Here is a 27,989-nt window from a genome sequence, read left to right as displayed (position 1 = left end):
CAGAGTACAGAAAAGCCTCCAATTTCCACATGATGCTGGTAAGAAGATAGAAAAAGATCCTTCTTGGGCTGGTGTTGCACTAGTATTGTTGCTTTTTCACAAATGATCTTATTGTCTGGCAGTGGAATGAGATTCCTCTAGGACCTAGTCTGTCCTAGGGATTCAATATCACACAGATATCTGAACCCTTCTACTTTGCATATATACATATTCAAATGTTAATTATGAGTTCATTAAATCCTTAAGGAATGGAAAAGAAAGAGAAAGCAAACTGAAAAGCATAAACGGAATAGTAAGATATATGCCTATATTTTTATCCTGAAGAATGAATTACACACATTATTTTTTAAAATCTTTATTGAACATTGTAGGACTGGGGTCAGAGCAGTAGTACAGTGTGTTAAGACACATGCCTTTGAAGTCAACCTGGGTTCAATCACCAGCATCCTATAAGGTTTCTCTATACTGAGCATCACTGTATGTGGCCCAAAATCCAAAGAAATGAAAAAGAAAGAAAAATATTGAATATTTAATTTTAATCTTTAAAAATATTTCTGGTGTTAATTGCAACAACATATGTTTATCATTTAATTATCATCAATTCAGACTGGAAAGATAATACAGAAGTTAAGATTCCTGTCTTGCATTTAGCAGACCTTGTTTTGATACTTGATACTACATATGGTCTCCCAAACTGCTTCAGTAGTGATCTTTGAGCACATAGCTAGATGTAAGCTCTGAGTATAACCAGACTTGGCCCAAATCAAAAATTATTTTAAATTTCTGATCACTTATAATATTTTCATTTTATGCAAAACATACTGAGAATCTTTTCTATACTCTCAAGCAAGGTTCATCACTTCATACTCTTAACTGGGAATAATTTGTCCCTTAAAAATCTCAGATTCAATATTTGGCATTAGTTTTAAAATGAGAGAATTTTAACATAAGCTGAAACAGGACAAAGCCTGAGACATATTCTAAATTGAAAAGTTATGAAGGCAGAAATATTTCTTCTCAACCATATCTTTCACCAAGGCTTATAAATATATACACTAAGTCTTTCCAATCTTGCTAAAATTCAGTTCATCTTAGTATTTCCTTATTGTTTAATAAAGGTTGCTCTGTTGAGCTGAGCTGTTGATATTCAAAAGTCTACAGAGCCACACCGGGGGCAGTGGGAGGGGATGTGTACCACTTGAGCAGCCTCCCTGGTCCTTTAAGGAAAGTCATGGTCTAATCCCCTCTTTACTTTAAAAGCAACTTTCAAAAGAATTAAAATGTACATAATGATGCTATTGTTTTTCTTCAATTCCTTTCTCAAGCCACCTTTCTTGAGAATAAAGTTTCTCAGCTTTCATTGCTGGACTTAACCTGTTGTTTTTATGGTAACTATATATTCAAAGAATATTAATATTTTTAAATTTTAACAGACAGACTAGACTATCAAAAAATTCCACATATTGGTCTTGAAACATCCAATCCTCATCCAATCCTCTCTCGCTTTTGGTGTTTCCTATAATTCTGTACTACCAAATTTTGAGATAAGGATTTAAAAAAAATTTAGTCTTTTCAAGTAACTTAATAAAGATATTCTTTCACTTAATTACTATTTATATAACTCACTTACTTTATTTACCACAAATATAAAATGGGACTTAAGTAATACTGTCAGAAATAAATGTGACTCTAGATTTTTCCTACATTTACAAAAATAATGTAAATTTTTTTCAAAGACTAAAAATATATTTCAGTATGTTTCTCTTATTTATATGCAATGTCAAAATATAATTCCCTTTTAGACTCAAAAAAATAAACATTCTGAACTATCAATGTCACAAGGTGTGGCCCAAACACAATAACAATAAAATGTTCTGATCAAACAAACATTTTTACCCTATAAATATAAAAACAAATGCTAAATATAGAAAGTTATATGGAGATATCTCAAAATTCAGGAGTAAAAATGTTAGTAGATATTTGCTAAATATCATAATTAAGAAAAGAATATTAGACTTTGAGGTTTTGTTTAATGACAGAGTATTCATTATGAACTTAGATATTTCTCCTAGTAATGCAAAATGTAATGCTTAATGATATCTGTCATTTTTATAGAAATAAGTTGAGCATTGTGAGGACTATGCTACAAATCCAAAACGCATGGAGAGCCTAGGTAACATGACATCTACATTTCCAACTTTCTTGCTGACTGGCATTCCTGGATTAGAGTCTCCCAATATCTGGATCTCCATTCCCTTCTGTTGTCTTTATGGCTTTGCTATCTTGGGCAACAGCATGATCCTCTTTGTCATCATTACCCAGCAGAGCCTCCATGAGCCCATGTACTATTTCCTCTCCATGCTGTCAGCCATGGACTTGGGTTTAACAGTATCTACAACGTCAACAACTTTAGGTATTCTCTGGTTTGATGCAAGAGAAATCAGTCTCAATTCTTGCCTCACTCAGTTGTTTTTTCTTCATGGATTCACCTTCATGGAATCTGGGGTACTGGTGGCTATGGCTTTTGACCGCTATGTGGCTATCTGTAATCCTCTGAGATATACTACAATTCTCACCAATTCCAGAATCATCCAGCTGGTTCTAATAATGACTATACGTACTGTGCTAATAATGATGATAGCACTCATACTACTTAAGCGCCTTTCTTTCTGTAAAGCAAATGTTCTTTCCCACTCCTACTGCTATCATCCAGATGTGCTTAAATTGGCATGTTCAGACACTAGGCCTAATAGCATCTATGGATTAATTGCACTTGCCCTGACAACAGGGATAGATACACCAAGTATTGTTGTCTCTTATATCTTGATCATTCGCTCTGTTCTCAGTATTGCCTCCCCTGAAGAGAGGCACAAGGCCTTTAGCACCTGTGTTTCCCATATCGGAGCAGTTGCTATTTTCTACATCCCCTTTGTAAGCCTGTCCTTGGTGCATCGCTATGGTCATTCAGCTCCCAAAGTGCTTCATTCAATGATGGCCAACATATATCTCATACTGCCTCCTGTACTCAACCCCATTATCTATAGTGTAAAAACAAAGCAGATTCGCAAAGCTATACTCAGCCTTCTTACAAATAAATAGAGTGGTTATATGCTAAGTAAATAACTTAATAATTAAATAACTGACATTAGTGTTTTTATCTGTAGAACTGAAATTCTCATAACTGATTGCTGTCAGTAAATTTTTGGAAACTAGAAATGTTCATTAAGTAGAACTTTAGGCAATTTAATGCAAGAATATCTCAAACTTTTCTGCTGGTGGTTCTTTTGAACCTATTGAAATTCATGAACCATTCTAAAAAAACACACTCATTAATTGCAATAAAATTTTGGTGTTTTGACAAATGCCATGAAGAACTTACTATGCTCTTTAATAGCCAACTATCTGAGATAAGAAGTCAGCATGATCAGTCTATAAAGAGTTGTACACAATTGTCTAGTTTGGGTGCCCAAAAATACTCCCAGTAACTACTAAATAAACAACAAGTCAAACAAAGTTTAATACTATGGTAAGAATATCATAAGAAAGCAAAGATGGAAAACCGATGGAAATGAAGTCACATCAGTGTTTGCTACTGAAAACATGATAATATAAGGGAGACTTCAAGTATCTCTGAATCATTGAGGGAGCATTGTCATGGAGCCTGCTTAGACAAACTTGAAAGATGTTATCCTTCACTTCTATGCAGCCTCTATGTGAAGTGTTAGATGTCACTTTGAAGTCAGCATTTACAAAGTGACAAGTGTTTTCCCAAAATTATGTTTATTAACACAATAATGAATAGCGTCTATTTTATGTTTGAACTTGTGTGAAACTGATGATGTTAAATGACAGTAAAACATGTTATTCTACATTGAAGACTTCTAAAATGCCATGTGAGAAGTAGTCAAATGGGACAAAATTTATTAGATAATGAACTGAATTCTGTGATAGTTGATAATACAAACCATTATGGCTTACTTGTGCTACCTTTGAATTATAAATGTTTCGAAAGCTAAATGGAGGGAAAGAATATTATTAAATCAATTTCTGGGAAAATGTAATTTTTATGTCACTTTTTTATATTTATTGGGCAACAGTAATTCTGTCCCAGATTTCAAATAACAAAACTTTCCATTTTCCTTATTCGTGTGATTCTTACATGTGAATTAGAGTACATTTCACTATTTGCTTAAAATTTTCTCTGTTGTTTGAAGGATGTCATTTTATTAGAGCATTGATTTTTTTTTTGTGTGTTCAAAATTTGATAGCATTTACTGTACTTTTATGGGATTCTTGCTTTTTTCATATTGTAAGTACTTGAATACTGTGTGGAATTACAGGGAAAAAAAGTTTGATAAATATTAAAGATGAGGGACTTTTACTTTAAGATATTCAGAACACTGTAGCATTATAAAATATACTCCAAGCTGAAAATGCCACAGAAAAGACTTTATGTATAGTTCTGCTTAAATTTTTGTTGTTGTTCCAACGTTTGTGGTCTTATTAGCAAATAAAAATTGTTTTATTTAAAGTTGTCCGCGTGATCATTTTATTTTATTTTTTATGTGTTGTGAAATGATTAATACAGTCAATATTTTGATATACTTTTCACTTCACATTTACATTTTTCTTCTTCCATCTTTTCTTCCATATTCCTCTCTACCTATTCCTCTCTCTTCTCTCTTTGTCTGTCTCTGTCTCTATCTATCTATCTTTCTTTCTTTCTCTCTTTCCTTCTTTCTTTCTTTCTCTCTATCTCTCCCTATCTCTATGCTCCCATGGCTCTTAGATAAAATACTTAAGGTCTACTCACTTGGCAAATATCGAATTTTGTATTAACTGTATTCATCATGCCATACACAAGTTCACCAAAACTTAATTCTTCTTATAATCGAAAGTTTTACCATTTGAGAAACATCTCTCCTTTTAAAACCTTTTTAAAATCACATTGTTTATTTACTTTATTTTCATTTGTGATGTCTATGAGCGGAATTCAAGATTCTGGAGTTCAAACATATTGGTTGCAACAGCTTCGGATGTTGTACATTTGTTAGTGCTAAAATCACTTATTTAAATGTCTGAGTCCTAAATTCATTTGTCCAGTGGGGTAAAAAATGATCATAAAGGACAACATGATTGATCATGTTTAAAATAGACTACTCCTATCTGCCTGGTTCACACATTGTGTTGTGTTTGGCATCTACATCTATCCTTGGAATTATCAGAAAGAGGATTATTTCTGACAACTACCCAACACCAATCTAATTTTCACTCTGTTCAATAATGCTTTTAGAGTATTATGTTGATATTTAATTAGTGGAAAATGATACAATAATGGTTATGATTCCAAGAAAAGAATGACTGACTAAACATGAAAAAATTTAAGTTTATTACAAAAACTAATGAAGATAAAAGTTCCAATAACTACAACATTATTAAGTATGATTCAGAAAATTTCATAAAATTACAGTTAACATGCATATAATCCACTATATCTTTCTATAGAACAGTGGAGGCTTTTCAAATACCTAAAATAAGTATTAAAAGTAACCAAATTGAAAATTCTTTTTTTTTTTAAATTTAAATTTTATTGAATCACCATGTGGAGGGTTACATAGTTCTCAGGATTATGTCAGTTATACAATACTCAAACACCCTTCCCTTCACCCGTGCCCATATTCCATCACCAACCACTCCATTATACCTCCCGCCCCCTCCCGCCCCCCCAGTCCCCACCCTTGTAAGTGATAAGTTTCACTTCGTTTACGCTTTATCTTGGTTACAGTCCATGTTTCAACACATAACTCACTATTGTTGCTAGGGTTTCCCCCCAAAAAAGAAAAGACAGTCCCACTGTCAAGGAAGCATTTGATGGCTCTCCATTGCTGAGAATGTAGAGATATTAAGTCCTGCTGTTTGTTACATAACTTTTCTATTTTTTCCCCCCTCGTCCCGCGCCATCGAGATCACGCCTGTTTAGTAATCACCACGCTGCCTGACAAAGGAAAACAAACCAAAAAAGATGGTTATTTCCCGTCATCAGCCGGCATGGGGCTCTGGCTTAGTTGATAGTCTGGTAGAATGTCTGCAAGCAGTTTCTGGAACCAAAAGTAATACGCTGGTATCGGCCCCGGCTCGAGATTCCACCAGCGTCCCGCTGTTCCAAGTACATAATAATTTATTCCCTTGTATCCGATTCCCACGCCACCAGGTCCGTGTCAGCTTAATGGACATCATACTATGGTTAATGCCACGCCGCATTTCTTCCCGAGAAAGAAGGATATTTCTTCTCAGCCGGCGTGGGGATATGGCTTAGTTCAGTCTATAGAGATGGCTACCACTTTGGTAGCCTTCAATATTTCAGCAAAAGACTTACTATTCTTGTTAGGATTTCCCACCAAAGTCCGACCCGTTAAAAGGGAACCATTTCATATTGGTGATGATTAAATGACAATAGGTTGCGCGGCCATGGCAGCGGCTTTGAATTTCTGTATAAAGTCCAGGGAAAGTACAGCCAGAAATTACACGTCGCTACAAACTTTAACCCTATTATGGTCCCCCCAAAGTCCAACCCATTACAAAGGAACCATTTCATATTGCTGATGATTAGATGACATTAGGCTGCCGCGGCCGCATGGTTTTGGGTTTCTATATAAAGTCCAGGGAAAATTCTGCCTAAAATTCTATCGCTACAATCTTTTACCCTTCAACAAAAAACTTAGTACTATTGTTTGGAGTTTCCCCCCCACGGTAAGCCCTGCCAAAAAGAAACATTTACACGTTGCTGACAATCAAGAGATATTAGGTCTGCGATAGCAGCCGCGCGGTTTTGGATTTCTATATGAAGTCCAGGGAAAATTCTTTTGGTAATTACATCACTTGCTGGCAGAGCCTGGGCTAGAAGCTCCGAGCACACAGTTTGGAGGCATTTTGGGGGCGCCGCTCGTGTCCAAAGTGGTTCAGTTGCCTCCGGGGTCGATCTCACGCGGGGCCGGAAAGGCTGAAAATTCTTGTTTTGACATATAAACAACTATCTTATGTGTATAATTCTAATCCACTCTATTGTGCAGTAATTTAAACTCTATACCTGTTTTTCTACAAATTGTCCTTTCACTGTGAAGAAAACTCACTAAAACAATTTTTCACAAAATGATACATCAATTTGATACTCATTTACTTATTTATTCAGTGGATATTTGCCAATATCCACTTTACAATTGCTTGTGTAAAAATAAATTAAATGTTTGTTTCAGGCATATATTCTGAGGAATTATAATCACGTCTCCATACAAAAAATATTTAGCCCACTTGTACTTCAAAGTTTGTAAATTCAGTTCCATTTTCCTCTGTTAAAAGGCAAATTGCACCATTTCACCAGTATCTTCCCCCTTAAGCCATCCCCAAATTCTGAAAAGCAACATCCTATATATTTTTTGCCATATCCAGATATACCCAGGGATAACTTCTGATTTGCAATCTAAATTGGCTCCGGGTAGGACTTAGGGAACCATTTTGAATTCTGGGAATCGGAACCAGGTAGACTGCATGCAAGGAAGCATTCTACCAGCTATCGCTTGCTCCAACCCCAACATTTTATATTGTTTAATCGCACACTATTTCTCCCTTCCCTTCACTTTGCTGTAATGCTGTAAAAAGCCATAGTCATTGCTTCTGGTAGTAGAAATCTTTGTAATGATAATTGAAAATGCTTGGGTAAACACTTGAATAAAGTGTGTCTCAAATCAAGAATGAAATTATCATCTCACACTAGTGAGGTTGACATATATTACAAAGAATAAAAACAATCAATAGACGTGGGCACCCTCATTCACAACAGGTGAGAATATTGACTGGTCCAGGCTTTTTGGAAAACAATATGAAACACTTTTCTGAAGTATTTTTGAAACTCTTTATGAAGCACTTCTCAAAAAAATTGAGCTTTCATGTGACTCAGCAATTCCACTTCTTGAAATCTATCCTCAGGAACCAAAAGCTCTGTTCAGAAAAGACAACTGCATGCCTATGTTCATTGCAGCACTATTCATAACATTCAAAAAAACAATGATATATCATCTCACACCACAGAGACTGGCTACCTCAGAAAGAACAAAAGCAACGGGTGTTGGAGCAGATGTGGGGAGAAAGGGACTCTCCTACACTGCTGGTGGGAATGCCAAATGGCTTAGCCCTTTTGGAAAACAATATGAGCGCTTCTCAAAAAATTAGTAATTGAGGTCCCAATTGACCCAGCAATACCACTTCTGGGAATATATCCCGGAGATGCAAAAAAGTATAGTAGAAATGACATCTGCACTCTTCCCTGAACAGGTGTGTGGGACCCTCTAAGCCCAGCCCAGCCCGAGGAGCTAGCCCCCGATTGGCGCAGCACCCCTGCAGCCCCCCAGGACCCCAGTTTCTGGCACCAGGCCCCACTGTGCACCACCCTAGCTCTGCCCTTCCCGAACAAGTGCATGGGACCCTCTCAGCCCCACCCAGCCTGATGGGGCTGTCCTGCCTGACAGGTGCAGCGCCCCTGCATCCCCTGAAAACCCCAGTTTCTGGCTCTAGGGCCCCCTGCACACCATCCTAGCTCCCCCACTTTCCCAACAGGTTGATGGGTGCGTGACCTCTACATCAGGGCTGGTGATCTCAACAAAAGGGGCATTGCCTTCTGTGGGGCCTGTGGCTGCTAATGCCACCGCAGTTTTTTTTCCCCCCTTCCCTGCTCTGTGGACTTAGGTCAAAATCTGTATAACCGATTTCTTTAAAGAAGACCCTGGCCATCTCAATCACTACATGCCAATAATTCATTAGCCTATTCTAAGTTCACAAAAACTGTCAGTGAACACAAGAAGCTGCACAAGCCCTTTATAAAGAGAGCATAGCCTCAAGTCTTCACTAGAGGCCCTACATAAACCAGGAGGAGCACCTAAGATTAAGGAAATATTCTAGAGGGGGAAAAAGGCTACCATCTTCGACTTAGCTCACCCAGAATTCCCTCTTGCACAAAGAAGGAATAGGTATAGAGAACTGGAAGGTTCCACCTCTATAGTTTCATAACAATGTGAAGAACCAGCGAAAATCCCCACCACAAAGAGAGGATGAAGAAAAGATTCCAGAAGCCCCAACAGGGGTTACCCACAAATACAATCTCTCAGATAAAGAATTCAGAGAGGAAATGTTGAAGATGTTCAACGAAATCGAAGTAACCATGCAACAGACATCAAATGAATTAATGAAGGATATGAAAGAAACAATGGAACAGTCCACTGAGAAAATACAGGAAGAAATAAAAGCAAAAGTTTCAAAGCTACAAACAGAAGTGACACAAAAAGTAATCAGTAAATAAAATAAAAAACTCAGTAGGTGCCCTCAACAGTAGAATGGCTACAGCCGAAGACAGAATCAGTGAGCTTGAATATGAGTTGCAGAAAGCTTACAGGTGACAACAAATAATGGGAAAAGACCTCAAAATAACTCACAGGCGAATCAGAGTCCTAAGGGATGACCTCAACAGGAACAACATAAGAACCACTGGAGTATCAGAAGGACAGATAAGTAACACTGATGGAAAAACTACAGTTAAAGACATCATTGCTAAGAAATTTCCAGATCTGGATAATGCAGATACCCACATCCAAGGAGGCCAAAGGGTGCCAGCTAAAAAAGACCCTAATAAAAAGACTCCAAGGCATATCATAGTCAGAATGATGGATGCCGTAGATAGAGACACAAAACTGAAAGCAGCAAGGTCAAAGAAGGAAATGACATACAAAGGAGCACCCCTTAGATTTACAGCAGACCTATCAGGAAACCCTCCAAGTCTGAAGACAATGGTGAGATATAGTGAAAAAATTCAATGAAATGAACGCCTCACCAACAATACTTTATCCAGCTAAACTCTCACTAAAACTCAAAGGACCAATACACTATTCACAGACGAAAAACAGCTCAGGAACTACATAGGCTCAAAACCAAACTTAAAATAAGGACTAAAGGGGCTACTGTAAGACAAGAAGAAAACCCTACAAGTGCAACAAACTCCTACAGAAAGATGACACACAACCCCATGAAAATAATCTCTCTCAATGTCAATGGTCTAAATGCACCAATCAAGAGACACAGAGAGGCAAAATGGATTCAAAAACTAAACCCAACCTTCTTCTGTCTACAAGAAACACATCTGAACAGTCAGAGCAAAACAGACTCAAAGTCAAAGGATGGAAAACAATCCTGCAAGCAAACAACTCCCTCACAAAGGCCAGGGTGGCCATACTAGTATCCAACAACATAGATTTCAGGTTGAAAACTATTAGAAGGGACAGTGAAGGTCATTTTCTATTTATAAAGGGATATGTACAACAGGAGGAAATCACACTCTTAAATGTATATTCACCTAATGAGTGACCAGCTAAATACTTCAAACAACTGCTAACAGAATTCAAGGAGGACATTGCTAGCAACAAAATAGTATTCAGAGACTTTAACACCATCTTATCACCTCTGGACAGATCAACAAGAAAAAACTCAACAAGGAAACACTGGCTCTGAAGGAAGAAATGGAAGAGAGAGGACTAATAGATCTATACAGGGCTTTACACCCCATAAAGAAAGAATACACATTCTTTTCCCATGCACACGGAACATTTTCCAAAATAGACCACATGCTAGGTCACAAAACATACTTCAATAGAATGGGAAAGATAGAAATTGTATCAACTATCTTTTCAGACCATGATGCACTGAAGATAGAAACTAATCACATACAGACACAGAGAACCAAATCAAACACCTGGAAATTAAACAACTCAATGTTGAACAACGAGTGGGTCAGAAATGAAATCAAGGAAAAAATCAAAAGACACATCGAAACAAATGAGAATGAAGACAGGAGTTACTAGAACCTATGGGACACAGCTAAAGCTATGTTAAGGAGAAATTTTATAGCTCTGCAAGCATTCCTCAGGAAGGAAGAAAGGGTCTACATAGATAATTTGACTTCACAGCTCAAGATCTTAAAAAAGTATCAGCAAAAGGAAAGAAAACCAGACTTAAGGAAAGAAATAATAAAACTTAGAGCAGAAATTAATGACATGGAAACCCAAAAAAAACTATCTGAAAGTTCAATGAAACCAAAGGCTGGTTCTTTGATAAAATAAACAAGATTGATAAACCACTAGCAAAACTCACAAAGAAATAGAGAGAGAGAACCCTAATAGACCAAATCAGAAATGAAAAGGGGGACAACACAACAGAAACTAATGAAATTCAAAAGATCATCAGTGACTACTTTGAAAGTCTGTATGCCATGAAACAAGAGAACCTAAAAGAAATGGATAAATTCCTTGATTCCTACAATCTCCCAAGACTGAACCAAGAAGACTTGGAATACCTGAATGAACCCATTAATATAAAGGACATTGAAAATGTAATCAAACTCTTCCCAAAAACAAAAGCCCCGGTCCAGATGGATTCACTAGTGAATACTTCCAAACATTTAAAGAGGAATGGTTGCCAATACTTCTAAAGATTTTCCAGGAAATTAAAGAAACAAGAACTCTCCCAAACAGTTTCTATGAGGCACATATCTTCCTAATACCAAAAGCAAACAAAGACACCACTAACAAAGAAAATTATAGACCAATATCTCTGATGAACACTGATGCCAAGATCCTCTACAAAATATTAGCAAATAGAATCCAACAAAATCATACACCATGACCAAGTGGGATTCATCCCAGGGATGCAAGGATGGTTTAACATTTGGAAATCAATCAACATAATCCATCATATCAACAAAAGTAAAGATAAAAGCCATATCAAACACCCGTTTATGATGAAAACTCTCACCAAAATGAGTTTTGAAGGAACTTTCCTCAAGATAGTCAAAGCCATTTACCACAAACCCATGGCAAGCATTATCCTCAATGGGGAAAAAACTAAGGGCCTTTCCTCTAAGAACAGGGACAAACAAGGATGCCCACTCTCACCACTTCTGTTCAATATAGTACTAGAAGTACTTGTAATAGCAGTTAGGCAAGAAAAAAGATACTAAGGCATCCAGATAGAAAAGGAAGAAATCAAACTCTCACTATTCGCAGATAATATGATACTATATCTAGAGAATCCTTAAGCCTCTACCAAGAAACTATTAGAAACAATATACTTGTACAGTAAAGTTTAAGGCTATAAAATCAATACCCAAAAGTCCTTGGCCTTCCTATATGCAAATAATGAGACGAAGGAAAGTGACTTACAAAAAAAGCAATCCCGTTCACAATCATGCCCCAGAATATCAAGTACCTCAGAATCAGCTTAGGTAAGGAGGTAAAAGACCTATACAAAGAAAACTATAAATCGCTACTCCATGAAATAAAAGAGGACATGAGGAAATGGAAACATATCCCTGCTCATGGATAGGGAGAATCAACTTTGTCAAAATGGCAATACTCCCCAAAGCATTATACAGTTTCAATGTGATCCCTATAAGGATACCCATGAAATTCTTCAAATAAATGGATCAAGCAATCCTGAAATTCAAATGGAACAACAAATGCCCACAATGGAATACACTGCAGCTGTTAGAAAAGATGAAGTCATGAACTTTGCTTATAAGTGGATCAACATGTAAAGCATCATGCTAAGTGAAACAAGTCAGAAAGAAAGAGACAGACATAGAAAGATTGCCCTCATCTTGGAATATAATAAAATAACAGAATGGGAGACTAACACCCAAGAATAGTAGAAATAAGTACCAGGAGATTTGCTCCATGGCTTGGAAGCCAGCCTCACATGCTGGAGGAAAAGGCAGCTCAGATAGAGAAGGGACCACCAAGCAAAGTGTTGTTGGAGGACCCACTCAGAATGGGAGATGCATGCTGAAAGTAGACTATAGATTGAACACGATGGCCACTCGATACCTCTATTGCAAACCACAACACCCAAAAGGAGAGAGAGAATAAGAGGGAATACCCTGCCACAGAGGCAGGGGTAGGGGAGGGGGATGGAGTAGGGTGGTAGGAGGGATGCTGGGACCATTGGTGTTGGAAAATGGGCACTGGTGAAGGGATGGGTACTCGAGCATTGTGTGACTGAAACACAAACACGAAAATATGTAAATCTGTAACTGTACCCTCACGGTGATTCACTAATTAAAAAAATAATAATTTTTTTTAAAATGACATCTGCACTTATATGTTCATTGCAGCACTGTTTATAAAAGCCAGAATTTTATTGTGGTACATTGTGTAGATGTACCAAAGTTTCTTTAATTAGTCATCTGTTCTCAGGCACTGGAAAAAACCAAGTGCCTGAGAACAGATGACTAATTAAAGAAACTTTGGTACATCTACACAATGGAATACTATGCAGCTGTTAGAAAAGATGAAGTCATGAAATTTGCATATAGGTGGATCAACATGGAAAGTATCATGTTAAGTGAAATGAGTCAGAAAGACAGGGATAGACATAGAAAGATTGCACTCATTTGTGGAATATAAAGTAACAGAATGGGAGACTAACACCTAAGAACAGAAGAGATAAGTGCCAAGAGTTTTACTCCAGAGATTATTATCCTGCCTCGCATGCTGGAGTAAAAGGCAGCTCAGATAGAGAAGGGACCACCAAGTAAAGGGTGCCATGCCATTTGGGATGGGAGATGCAGAGTGAAAGTAGACTCTAGACCAAGCATGATGGCCACTTACTACTTCTAGTGCAAACCACAACACCCAAAAGGAGAGAGAGAGCAAATGGGAATGCCCTGCCACAGAGGCAGGGTGGGCTGGGGGGAGGACGGGATGGGGGTGGGGGGAGGGATGCTGGGACCATCGGTGGTGGAAAATGGGCACTGGTGGAGGGATGGGCACTCAACCACTGTATGACTGAAATGCAAGCACGAAAATTTGTAAGTCTGTAACTGTACCTCACGATGATTTACTAATAAAATATTTTTTTTAAAAATCTGAAAACATCCAGTGTCCCAGAACAGAACATACATAGAAAAAAAAGAACATAGAAAAACTGTGGTGCATATACCTACTATATTCTTAAGTAATTTATGCTAATTAATTTCTAATCTTATATATTTCAAATTATTATGATCTTCTGTATTTCTAAATTTAATTTATAATTATATACATTTTTCAAAATCTTTCCAATTGTATAAAATATAGCAACTTTACATTCTTTAGCTAATGCCTATTTCCCTCCTTGGCTTCAGTGGCAAGTGAAGAATAGACACTACGCCTCCACTACTGTTTATTATTCATTCCTAATAACAGTGTAGTAGTTCTCCTCTTTTTCCATTGGACACAGTTGCTTATTTCAAGACCCTTAAAGTACTCTCAGCTGCATTTGAAATTTTTAGAATTTACTGATTTGAATGCCTGAACGGCAGAGCCTGACAAGCTAACCTGTGCGTATTCGATATGCCAAAAACAGTAAGGATAGGTCTCATTCCCCTGACCATGAAAAAGCCTCCAATCATTGTAAAAGAAGAGCAGGGAGAGGCTTTTAAAATCTCAGGACTGAGTATAATAGAGACGTTACTGGAGCCCACTTGAGTAAATTAACAAACAATGGGATGACAGTGATGCAGTGATACTGATTTGACCATTCAAGTACTTTGAGACTATTGTTGTTTAGGTTATACACATTCTTACCACATTTTTCTCTTGACTCAATGTTTCTATGAAGTTGCTTAGTCTATTCTAATTTTAGTGCAGAAAACCTTTATGAGCATTTCTTTCAAGTTATATCTTCACAGTACTTCTCTTATAAATATCCTTACAAGGGCTATTCAACCACATAATTTTATTAAAAGGGCTTTATTGAGTTCTAAAACTAATAATTATTATTCTCAGACCCTGATGATCTAATGGAGCTTAAAATTTTCAGTACAATAAATAATAATCATCAAAATATGTAATGATGATAGATGCTTTTTTCCAAAATTCAAAGGCAAAACATGGTAATATTTTTTCAAATTATTCATAATTATAAGTGAAGGAACATTTTAGACAATGACAGTTTTTACAAATTGTACATTTTCATGAATTACGACAACTCACCTAGTTATAAAAATATCTATATACAAATATAATTTATTATTTCTATAGGAACTGAGAATTATGAAGATATATGCTATAATCAAAGACACATGAAGAGTTTAAGTAAATTTATATCTCAACTTCCAACTTTCCTTTGTGCTTACTTAGAAAACTCAACATTTATCCATATAATCAAGTATGCTATAAAAACTGAGTCAAGTTATTGTACCAAGAAACGATATACCTAGGTTAAACATAGGTAAAGGCTGGATAGAGGTATGGGTTAATAATTTCTCCTACCAGTCACTGCAGTAGTATCCTAGTACGATATAGAGATTGGACTGAAGTACTTCTTTTCTCCTTATGATACTACAGTTACCCTGACAAATATTGGTTTGCTTTTCTACCTCAAGCAGGTCAATAAGCAAGAACAAATACATGGATACCTATATACCCCAATAACTAGAACACTGTCTAATAAGCTTTTCATTTATTCAGATGGTATGGTTTAGTTTGGTTTACATTTTAGGACTCTACGATCAATTATGGCTTAATTTTGTAGTTAAAATCCTTCTGAGACTACATCGTACTCTCATGTATTTATAGATGGAGAAAAGGCATTTCAGACTTTTATCTTTGTCCCCGAGGAGTTGAATATTTACTAATTTTACCCAGAGCTCAACCTTCTTTACTATAAATTATGTGACTTCAAACCATAATCTGTTCTCTTTTTGCTGCTGAGTACAGAAAAGCCTCCTCTTTCCACATGATGTTGGTAAGAAGATAGAGAAAGATCCTTCTTGGGCTGGTGTTGCACTAGTATTGTTACTGTTTCACACATGATGCTATTGTCTGTCAGTGAAATAAGATTCCACTAGGAGCCAGTCTGTCCTAAGGATTCAATATCACACAGATATCTAACTCCTTCTAGTTTGCAGATATACAAATTAAAATGATAATCATCAGTCTATTGAAACCTGAAGGAATGGAAATGAAAAAGAAAGCACACCAAAAAGCATAAGAGAAATGGTAAGATATATGCCTATATTTTTATTCTGAAGAAAGAAGTGTACGTATTATTTACAAAAAGTTTTATTGAAAATTATAGGACTGGGGTCAGAGCAATAGTGCAGTGGATAAGACTCTTGCCTTTGCATGTACCAGCCTGGGTTCGATCCCCAGCATCCTATAAGATTTCCCTATACTGCTAGGAGTAACCCTGGGGCATCACTGTGTTTGGCCCAAAATCCTAAAAAATAAAACAGAAAGAAAAATATTGCTGAATATTTTATTTTAAATCTTTAAAATGTTTCTGGTCTTAATTGCAACAATATATGTTTATTGCTTTAAATTATTTTAAATTCAGACTGGAGAGATAGTATAAAAGTTAAGGTACCTGTCTTGCATTTAGGAGACCTTACTTTGATGTTTGATACTGCATATGGTCTCCCAGGCATCTTCAGTAGTGATCTTTGAGCACATAGCCAGGAGTAAGCTCTGAGTATAGCCAGACTCTACCCAAATCAAAAATTCTTTTAAATTCCTGACCAGTTAACAATATTTTTATGCTATGTAAAACATACTGAAAATCTTTTCTTTACTCATTAACAAGATTGATCATTTCATACTCTTAACAAGAAATAAATTGGAAATAATCTTAAAAATCTCAGATTCAGTACTTAGGTATTGGTCTAAAAATAAGACAATTTTAACATAACCTGCAACACAATGGAGCCTGAGGACATTACTCTAAATTGAAAAGTTGTAAAGGTAAAAATATTTCTTCTCAATTATATCTTTCACCAAGGCTTGTAAATATATATACATAAGTCTTTCCAATCCTGCGAAAATTCTGTTCATCTTAGTATTTCCTGATTCTTTAATAGGGGTTACTCTCTGTTGAGCTGAGCCAGGTACAGGCTGTTGATTTTCAAAAGTCTACAGAGCCACACCCAGGGGAGTGGGAGGGGATGAATACTGCTTGAGGAGCCTCCCCAGTCCTTCAAGTTCTCCTTTAATCATGGTCTATTCCCCTCTTTCCTTTACAAGCAAGTTCCAAAAGAATTAAAAATTTTTTATTGTATATTCTTCAATTCCTTGCTCAAGCCACTATATGAATTTCTCAGCTTCACTGATGGACATAAACTGTTGTTTTTATCATAACTATGTAGTTCAGAAGTCCTAAATTTTTAAGTTTTAACAGAAAAACTTGACTATCAAGTAATTTTACATTGTTTTGAGACATCTAGTCCTCGTCCCGTGCTCTCTTGATTGCAGTGCTTCAATAATTCTTTCTGCTATCTAGTTTTCAGATAAGGATTTTTAAAGGATTTTAGTCTTTATTCTTTAGTCCATTTTAGTCAATAGAGATATACTTTCACTTAGTTGGTCTTTATATAACTATCTTACTTTATTAAACTCTAATAGAAAATGGTACTTAAGCAATACTGTCAGAAATAAATGTGACTCCAAATTTTTGCTAGATTTACAAAAATAATGAGCCGGAGTACCAGAGACTAAAAATATATTTTGGTAGGTTTCTCTTATTCATATGCACTGTACTCAAAATATAAATCCCTTTTAGACTCTCAAAACACATCCTGATCTATCAGTGTCAACAGGGTGCGGCCCCAAAACAACAACAACAAAATGTTCTGATCCAATAAAAATTTTTATCCTATCAATACAAAAATGAATTCTAGGATATAGGAAGCTATGTGGATATAAATCTCAGAATTCAAGAGTGAGAGTGTTAATAAATATTTGCTAAATGTTGTGATTAAAAACAAGAAGAATGTTAGACTTTCAGTGTTTGCTTAATGATACAGTATTCATCATGAATTTAGATATTTCTCCTAGTAAGAATTATGTAATGTTTAATAATGATATTTATTATATTTATTCCTATAAAACAATAGGAAGTGAGCATGGTGAGGACATATGCTACAAATCCAAGACACATGGAGAGCCTAGGCAACATGACAACCACATTTTCAACTTTCTTGCTAACTGGCATTCCTGGCTTAGAGTCTCCCAATGTCTGGATCTCCATTCCCTTCTGCTGTCTTTATGCCATTGCCATCTCTGGGAACAGCATGATCCTCTTTGTCATCATTACCCAGCAGAGCCTCCATGAGCCCATGTACTATTTCCTCTCCATGCTGTCAGCCACAGACTTGGGTTTGACAGTATCTACAATGTCAACAACTTTAGCTATTCTCTGGTTTGATGCAAGAGAAATCAGTCTTGATTCCTGCCTCACGCAAATGTTTTTCCTCCATGGATTTACTGTTATGGAATCTGGTGTGCTAATGGCTATGGCTTTTGACCGCTATGTGGCTATCTGTAACCCTCTGAGATACACTACAATTCTCACCAATTCCAGAATCATCCAGCTAGGTCTAATAATGACTATACGTACTGTGGTGTTAATTATAACAGTACTTGTGCTACTTAAGCGTCTTTCTTTCTGTAAAGCAAATATTCTTTCCCACTCCTACTGCTATCATCCAGATGTTCTTAAATTGGCATGTTCAGACACTAGGCCTAATAGCATCTTTGGGTTAATTGGTCTTGTCCTGACAACAGGGATAGATACACCAAGTATTGTTGTTTCTTATATCTTGATCATTCGCTCTGTTCTCAGTATTGCCTCCCCTGAAGAGAGGCACAAGACCTTTAGCACCTGTGTTTCCCACATCGGAGCAGTTGCTATTTTCTACATCCCCATGACAAGCCTTTCCTTGGTACATCGCTATGGTCATTCAGCTCCCAAAGTGCTTCATTCAATGATGGCCAATATATACCTGATTTTGCCTCCTGTACTCAACCCCATTATCTATAGTGTAAAAACAAAACAGATTCGCAAAGCTATACTCAGTCTTCTTACAAATAAATAGAGTGGTTACATGAGAGAGAGAGAAAGAAAGAAAGAAAGAAAGAAAGAAAGAAAGAAAGAAAGAAAGAAAGAAAGAAAGAAAGAAAGAAAGAAAGAAAGAAAGAAAGAAAGAAAGAAAGAAAGAAAGAAAGAAAGAAAGAAAGAAAGAAAGAAAGAAAGAAAGAAAGAAAGAAAGAAAGAAAGAAAGAAGAAAGAAAAAGAAAGAGGGAGGGTGGGAGGGAGGGAGGGAGGGAGGGAAGGAAGGAGGGAAGGAAGGAAGGAAGGAAGGAAGGAAGGAAGGAAGGAAGGAAGGAAGGAAGGAAGGAAGGAAGGAAGGAAGGAAGGAAGGAAGGAAGGAAGGAAGGAAGGAAGGAAATGTTTTTCTCTACAAAAGAAATCCTGATAATTGTTGTCAGTAAATTTTTGAAAATTGGAAATGTTCATGAAGTTGAACATTAGGAAATTTGATGTAGAAGGTCTTAAACTTTTCTGCTAATTGACCTTTGGAATCTATTGAAATTCCTGAATGATTCTAACAGAAAATACTCAGGATTCAGTACAATTTTAGAGTTTTGAAAAAATGTCACAAAGGATTTACTAAGCTCTTAAACAACAATTCGAGTTAAAGAAATCATGATGATCAGTCTTACAGAGTTGTACAATTGTCTATGATTGCCCCCTCCCCCCACAAATAAACTCACAGTAACTACTGTGAGTAAAAGCAAACTTATACTCAGTTGAATAGAATGGTAGGAGTATCATAATAAAATAAAGCTGGACAACTGATGGATGTCACATCATGTTTACTACTGAAAGAGTGGTAATAGAAGGGAAGATTTAAGTACTCTGAAGCATTGCACAAGCATTGTGATGAAGCCAGCTCATACAAACGTGAAAGATGTTATAGTGCATTTCTATTCAATCTGTGTGTAATGTGCTAGATGTCGGTTTGAAATCAGCATTTAAACTATTGGCATTTACAAAATGACAAACAAGTGTTTTTCCAGAAATTAAGTTTAGCAGTACAATACTGGATAGGATCTATTTTATGTTTGACCATGTACAAAACTATAGACGTTAAATGATGAATAAAATATATTCTTTTGCACTTAAGACTTCTAAAATGTCATGTGAGAAATTGTCAAATTGGACAAAAGTCATTGGATAATGAACTGAATTCTGTGATAGCTGATAACGCAAAACATTATAGCTCACATTTTACCTTTAAATTGTAAATGTTTCCAAAGCTAAATGAAGGAACGTGTATTATTAAATCAACTTTTGGGAAATTGTGTTATGTTACCCTTTTACTTTTATTGGCAGTACTAAACCCACCCCAGGTTTTAAATCAATGAACCTTCTTGTTTTCCTTATCCATGTAATTCTTTCAAGTGAATTTAGAGGACAAAATTTCACTCATCATTTGAAATTTTATTTTTTGCTTGAAGAATGTTATTTTATTAAGGAATTGATTTTCATTTTGGTGTCAAAATTTGATAACGTTTACTTTAATGGGGTTCTTATTGTTTTCACATTGTAAATACTTGAGCACTGTGTGAAATTACTGAAAAATAGTTTGATAAAAATATTAAAGTTGAGGGATATTCACTTTAAGATACTCAGAATACTTCAGCATTACAAAGTGTACTCCAAGCTGAAAATGCCAAAGAAATGACTTTATATATAGTTCTGTTTATTTTTGTTGTTGTTCCAACTTTTGTGGTCTCATTAGCAAATAAAAAATTGTATTATTTAAGGTGTTCCATGTGATTTTTAAAAAATTTTATGTAAGCATTATGAAAAGGTTAACAGAATCAATATATTTGGGGAGGGTTTGTTTTGTTTTTTTGCTTTTTGTGTCTCATAGAGCAATGCTTAGGAGCTCCTCCTGGCTCTGCACTCAGGAATTACTCCTGGCTGTGCTTGGAGAACCATATGGGATGCCAGAGATTGAACCCAGGTCTACCTCATGCAAGGCAAATGCCCTACCCACTGTACTATCGCTCCGGCCCCTATTTAATATGTCGTTCACCTCATATTTACCTTTTTTCTCTTCCATCCTTCCTTCCATATTCCTCTCTCTTTCTACCCCAATTATTTTACCTCCACCCTCTCTCTGTTTTTTTGCTCCCACAACCCTTTTGTAAAATATTTAAGTGATGCTCACTTTCAAATTTCTAGTTTAGTATTAACTGTAGTCATCATGCCATATCTGAGGTCTCCAGAAATTAGTCCTTCTTATAACCAAAAGTTTTACCATTTGACCAACATCTTACCTTTTAAAAGCCTATTTTTACTCACATTATTTATTTCCCTCATTGTTGTTTTTCTGATATGTACAAGTGGAATTCAAGGAGTTTGTGGGATCAAACACATTTGGTTCCAATAGCCCCGGGTGTTATAAACTTGTTAGTGATTAATATCACTTATTGAAATGTCTGAGTATTTAATTCCCGTGTCCAGTGAAAGTAGTGCTACCTTAGATTCGTTAGGGAGAATTATTTTATGAGAAATGTGGGTCTAGTTATGACCCACATTCACAATGATGAATTTGTAAGCTCAAAGGCTAACACTCTTCTGCATAGCCTTAGGTGCGAATGGCATGCTTTTAATAACCACATCTCCATCAACCTACAAACACAATATTCTTCTTTCATTGAAGAAAGATTTTAAAAAGAAAGAAAATTCAAAGCAGCAGCTTTGGGCTCAGTAGAAGTTTGTCATTATATTTTCAGGTCTCTCCTTGAAAGTTCAAATATGCAGAAACTAGATTGGCAAAAAGAGAGTATAACGGGTAATGTGTTGTGCACACGCACAGTGGGCCCTGGTTGGCTCCCTGGTACCACATTGGGTCCTCCAAGCCCTTTCACAGTGATCCCTGAATGCAGATCCAGAAGTAAGCCCTGAACACAGAGAAGGTGGCCCAAGAAACAAAATCAAACAAAACAAAATCCCAAATACTCAGGAACCAGAATATCATGTGCAAGATATTGAAAACTTATGTTTTTTTCTTGCAATGTCAGGGATTATAGCCAGAGCCCAACACTTGCAAGACAAATGCTCCATCACTGAATCATATTACTGAAGCTGCCTTTGGCATTTTTTTACAATTAGCAAAATAATATAATAAAATGTGTAAACTCTTCATGAAGGATAGATGATTAATTCTGTTTATAATAGACTACCCGATCAGCCTGGTTCACAAATTGTGTTGAGTGTGGAATCCACATCTATCCTTGGGATTATTATCAGAAAGAGGATTATTTCTGACAACAATTTCCTAACACAAGTCTAATTTCCATTCTATCTAACAATACTCTTATAGTGTTATATTAATATTTGATGAGTGGAAATGATACAATAAATGTTATGATTCTGAGAAGACAATGACTAAACATGAAAAATTTTGTTTCTTTTTTAGAAAAACTAATCAAGATAAAGTACCAATAATTACAAGATTATTAATTAGAATCAGAAAATTTCATAAAAATTACAGTTAACACATGTATAATCTGCTATATCTTTCTTCAGTTATGCAGAGACTGTTTCAAATACCTAAAATAATTATTAAAAGTAATTAATTTGAAAATCCCTATTTTTGACATATAAACAGCTATCTTATGTATATAATTCTAATTCATTGTAAATGTTTGAGTTTTTATACTCTACATCTGTTTCTCTACACATTGTTTCTTTGCTGTAAAAAAGAAATTCACTAAAATAATTTTTCACAAAATGATACATTTATTTGGTACTCATTTATTTATCAATAAATATTTACCAGTGTCTACTTATGTAAAAATAGGTAAAATAATGAGCTTCAAAAACATATTCTATAGAGAAATTCTAATTAAGTCTTCATATAAAAAATGTATCCCACTGTACTTCAAATTTGGTAAATTCATCTCTATTTTTCTCTAAGATAAATTGCAGCATTTCACCAGCATCTTCCCTTTTATGTCATCCCCAAACTCTGAAAAACAACATCCTATGTATTTTTGACAGTACCCAAAGATGCCCAGGTGTAACTCCTGACTCTGCAATATAGAATTACTCCTGTTAGGACTCAGGGAACCATTTAGAATTCCGGGATCGGACCCAGGTTGGCTGCATGCAAAGCAAGCGTCTTATCTGCTGTACTATTGCTCTAGTCCCAACATCCTATATTTCTTAAATGCACACTAATTCCCCTTTTCCTTCACTTTGCTGTAATGATCATAATCATGGTTTCTGGGAGTGGAAATCTTTGTAATGATACTTGAACACACTTGGGTAAAGTATACCAGAGATTGCGCACTGAGACACCAGGAATCATGATTGTAGCCCCTTGAGTACACTCAGAGATGTGTGAACAGTGTGGGGAATCAAACAACCTCAATTACAAGGAAGAGTTTTTTCCCCTGAGCCACACTCATATCACTATTTCTCTTTTCAAATAGTATCTGTAAAAGAAATTGAAGTATAGAGCAAAAATAAATAAATTGGAGAAAAGAAAAATTCCATGGTGCATTTGCAGGATCTCTTTAAGAAATAAGCAAAAACTTTATTTAGTTTGATTTGTATTAGTAATCTAGGAAACAAGTAGGACATTTAATGCACATTTTTATTAATATTAAAATGTATAAACAAGTGTTCAATATAGTGTATAAATTGGGTCTCAGAAAACTATCAAATTAATGCCATAATTATTTCAGCGAACATGGATTTGTTTTCTATCTTCCAGAAACAATGACATGCAGCTCTATATTCTGCATTGCCTGGAATAATGTCTGAAGTTTGTTTGTCTAGATGATTTGTTTCCTTTCGCTTTTTATTTACTGTCCCTGCAGACCAGTTGTTCAGGAGTTAGTAAGTAAAACCCTTCTGAGATTACATAGCACACTTCTGTACTTACAGAAACAGAGAGAAGAATTTCAATTTTCCTCTTGTCTCTGGCCCCTGGGATTTCATATTCTGCAAATTGCTCTATAGCTTAGTCTAATTTACTATAAATGTATGACTCCAGAACTACATTTTATTCTCTCTCCACTGGTGAAGATAGAGAAGTCTCATTTTGCCCCACAAAACTGGTAAGTTAGAGAAAACCACTCATTGTATTCACTTGTGCTTTAATTGTTAAATAAGTCATAGTATTCATCAGGCAATATTAAATTCCACATTATTATCACTACTCCATACAACAATCAAATAGTAGAACCTTACTAGCTTCCATAATAAAATATGTGACTGTTTTCTGAGGTCTAATCAAAATGTCAGAAATTGGTTTACCACATCATAAAGGAAATGGTAACAAATTACAAAATATTTACACTCAGAGATAAACTTTACCTACCACTTTTAAAAGCTGACTGAGAAATACAGTTACAAATACTTTTCTATATTTGTCTTCCTATACTTTTCTTTAACAATGTAAAATTCTCTCAAAGTTAGTTTTGAAATTTTAATTGCATTGCTAGAGAGATGGCACAGAGCTTAAGGAGAATGTGGGCACAACATAGTCCAACATCATCACCGCCTGGGCTCCAGAAGTTCATGAGTACAAGTCAGATGTGATCTGGGGGCCTTAAACACATCCACTGTAGCCAGGGTAATCCCCAGCACAGAGGGATCCAAGAAGTACCATATTATCTGGATCAAGCACTGAACCACCAATCTGGCTGACTGAGACTCATGAAGAGGAACTCCCAGGATTCTTGAGTATTGCTAGAAAAACTTTTAAATATTCTTTTAAAAAAACTTTGAATTTCTCAGAACATTTATAACAGCTCTCCTATTCCATATAGCCTAAACTTGCATATACTTACAAAGACCTTATAATATTTGGACTATAAATACTAATATTTATAGTAATTTTTAAGTAAATTTCCTCCAAATAATTCAGAGAACCAAGAAAAGTAGGCACTTGTTTAAAGGGAAGGAAGCTGAAAGTCAGATGACTACAATTCAAAGGACACTACATTAAGGTAAGTCAAATTAGCCAGCTACAAGAAACAAATATGAAAAAAATTGCACACAAAGGTATTTAATTCAAAAATCATAAATAAAAATATGAAATGATAGTTTCCAAGCACTAGCAAAAAGCACTAACTCCCTGGAGCACAAAGTTTTAAAAGTATATCATTTCTGTTTTAAAAACTTAAAAATTTAGGTAGTGAACTGTAAGAAAATTGTAGAATACTATGACTATATTAATACCTGTGGCTGGTACTTTTAAAGATTATTAGAATGCTGACTTTTATTTAATTAATGTGACCATAATTCAAAAACAAAACAAATAAAAATAAAGTAATATAGGGTGATCACTTCCTCACATAGCCATTACTGGAAATAATCCTCATCTCTTTAAGGGGTAATTGCTACCATGGTCTAAAAATCAATCACTTTATTTTTAAGAAATATTTAATACCAATTGATTCCTAACTTTATATATTCCAAACTCACACTATCTTCTGTGTCTCCAAACTCACTTTATAAATATACTGCTTTCTCTAAATCTTCCCCATTTTATAAATATAATGCTATTTACCTTATACTCTTTACTTTGCCAGTGCCTTTCTTTCTCCTTGGCTTCTTGATAAGAACAGACAGTATGCCTCCACTAACATTTTTCATTCATCCTCAAACCACTGCATTGAAGTAGTTGTCAAATCACTGGACTTCAACTACTTATTCTAATGTCACTAAAGTACTCTTAGCTGCATCTGAAAATTTTCAACCTTTCTGGCTTGACTATTAATGAACTTCAACACTGTTTTTTAGCTAACACCTATTCCTAACAACTTGCTCTTTTATTTTACTAGTTTCTAAAAGTTGTTTAGTCTTCTCTCACTTCAGAGCAGGTAGTCCCTTATAATCACTTCTGTTATGTTGCCACTTCACCAGCTTTTTCTTATAAATATGCTAAGGCTTTTCAACCACATTGTTAGATTAAAATGACACAAAACAACTAGATTTTCCAAGCAAATGAATATTTATTGAAGTTTCAAAAATAATTTTTATATTGATACTGGAGCTAAATTTCTGCCATGATAGCATAATTTTCATCAAAATGTATAAAGTTAATAGATACAGTATCCAGAATTCAAGTAAAAATTATTTTTTTATATTTCCTAAATATCCCTGATTGTGAATGCAGTGGATTGATAAACTTTGAAAGTTTTTCTAAATAGTACAGCACTTATTCATGAACTTATTTATTATAATTTTTTCTACAAATTTTAAATAACAAGTTATTTATTATTTCTATAGGATGTGAATATTCTGCACATATGCTACAGATTCAAAACACATGGAGAGCCTAAGTAACATGACATCTACGTTTCCAAGTTTCTTGTTGACTGGCATTTCTGGCCTAGAGTCTGCCCATGCCTGGATCTCCATTCCCTTCTGCTTTCTTTATGCCATTGCCATCTCTGGGAACAGCATGATCCTCTTTGTCATCATTACCCAGCAGAGCCTCCATGAGCCCATGTACTATTTCCTCTCCATGCTGTCAGCCACGGACCTGGGTTTGACAGTATCTACAATGTCAACAACTTTAGCTATTCTCTGGTTTGATGCAAGAAAAATCAGTCTCGATTCCTGCATTATCCAGATGTTTTTCCTCCATGGATTTACCTTCATGGAATCTGGGGTACTGGTGGCTATGGCTTTTGACCGCTATGTGGCTATCTGTAACCCTCTGAGATACACTACAATTCTCACCAATTCCAGAATCATTCAGTTGGGTCTAGCTATGAGTATACGTTCCACTGTATTAATAGTGCCACTCCTTTTGCTCCTTAAGCCCCTCTCTTTCTGTAAAACAAATGTTCTTTCCCATTCTTACTGCTACCATCCAGATGTCATTAAATTGGCATGTTCAGATATTCGGGCCAACAGCATCTGTGGGCTAATTGATCTCATCCTGACAACAGGGGTAGATACACCATGCATTCTTGTGTCTTATGTATTAATCATTCGCTCTGTTATCAGTATCGCATCCCCTGAAGAGCGGCACAAGGCCTTTAGCACTTGTGTTTCCCACATCGGAGCAGTTGCTATTTTCTACATCCCCATGATTAGTCTGTCCTTGGTTCATCGCTATGGTCATGCAGCCCCCAAAGTGCTTCATTCAATGATGGCCAACATATACCTACTTTTACCCCCTGTATTAAACCCGATCATCTACAGTGTAAAAACAAAACAAATCCGCAGAGCTATAGTCAGTCTCTTCCATAAAAAGTAAACAAAGATGAAGTTTCCAAAAAGCTGATAGAAGTGATCTTTAACTAGAGAAAGGGGGTCCTGGAAAGTGATTTTCTATAATATTTTAACTAATTTGACAAATCTTTTATAAACATTTTAGTATTTTTTAACTCATGTATTATAGTTTAGCTACATTAGTATTAAGGTCTACAAACTTTATATAAAAACTTATTGTGACCCACCAACACCAAAGTGCCTAGGAGCATCTACTACTGTTCCCAGGTCTTATTTATCTGATTTTCTTCTGCCTAGGAGGTCTCTCTCTCTCTCTCTCTCTCTCTCTCTCTCTCTCTCTCTCTCTCTCTCTCTTGCTCATACATTATCTAATAATTGATTTTTTTATTTTTTTTATTTTTTATTTTACTCTTATTTTGGCCTTTATATTCCATAGGTGAGCGAGATCTCTGCTACTTGTCCTTGTTCTTCTCCCTCAGACTTATTTCATCAACATAATTTCCTTCAATCACACCAATGTTGTATAAAATTGAATGATTTCTTCCTTTGTACAGCAGCTACATAGCATTCCTTTGTATATATATAGTTATGTGTATATTTATATTATAGTTTTTGATCCATTTATCTGAAGTTGTACATTTGGGTTGTTTCAATATTTTAATTATTGCACTAAGTTTTACAATAAACACAGGTGTGCACTTACCTTTCAAATTAATGTTTTTGTGCTTTGTGGGTAAATGCCAGGATGTGGTATTTCTGGATAATATGGGAATTTCATTCTTACATTTTGAGAGATTTTCATACTGTTTCCACAGAGGTTCAACCAGATGCTATTCCCACTAACTGTGAATGGTGATTCCTTT

At 35.6% G+C, this 27,989-nt stretch overlaps 3 protein-coding genes across 4 annotated transcripts; all 3 read left to right on the top strand.

Annotated features, from left to right (window-relative positions):
• Positions 1–2,140: 2,140 nt before the first annotated feature.
• LOC101550627 (olfactory receptor 51F1-like) lies at positions 2,141–3,099 on the top strand. The gene is given in 2 exon segments (XM_004618299.2): positions 2,141–2,156; positions 2,159–3,099. Coding segments are annotated over 2 exon segments (957 nt in total).
• Positions 3,100–13,885: 10,786 nt separating this feature from the next.
• LOC101551864 (olfactory receptor 51F1-like) lies at positions 13,886–18,946 on the top strand. Of its 2 annotated transcripts, XM_055141084.1 has the most exons (2): positions 13,886–13,907; positions 18,021–18,946. In XM_055141084.1, exons 1-2 carry the CDS (start codon positions 13,886–13,888, stop codon positions 18,944–18,946), a joined length of 948 nt encoding a protein of 315 aa, XP_054997059.1. The 2 variants fall into 2 exon arrangements, with proteins under 2 accessions (XP_054997059.1, XP_012790372.1); XM_012934918.1 differs by lacking the exon at positions 13,886–13,907 and having other exon boundaries at positions 18,008–18,946.
• A 7,260-nt stretch (positions 18,947–26,206) lies between these two features.
• On the top strand, positions 26,207–27,151 carry LOC101550369 (olfactory receptor 51F1-like). Its single transcript, XM_004618298.2, has one exon. It carries the CDS (start codon positions 26,213–26,215, stop codon positions 27,149–27,151), a length of 939 nt encoding a protein of 312 aa, XP_004618355.1. The 5' UTR covers positions 26,207–26,212.
• The last annotated feature ends 838 nt before the right edge of the window (positions 27,152–27,989 follow it).

The sequence above is a fragment of the Sorex araneus genome, chromosome 6, assembly GCF_027595985.1.
Source record: "Sorex araneus isolate mSorAra2 chromosome 6, mSorAra2.pri, whole genome shotgun sequence".
NCBI lineage: Eukaryota > Metazoa > Chordata > Mammalia > Eulipotyphla > Soricidae > Sorex > Sorex araneus.
This window is presented reverse-complemented; position numbering and strand designations above follow the sequence as displayed.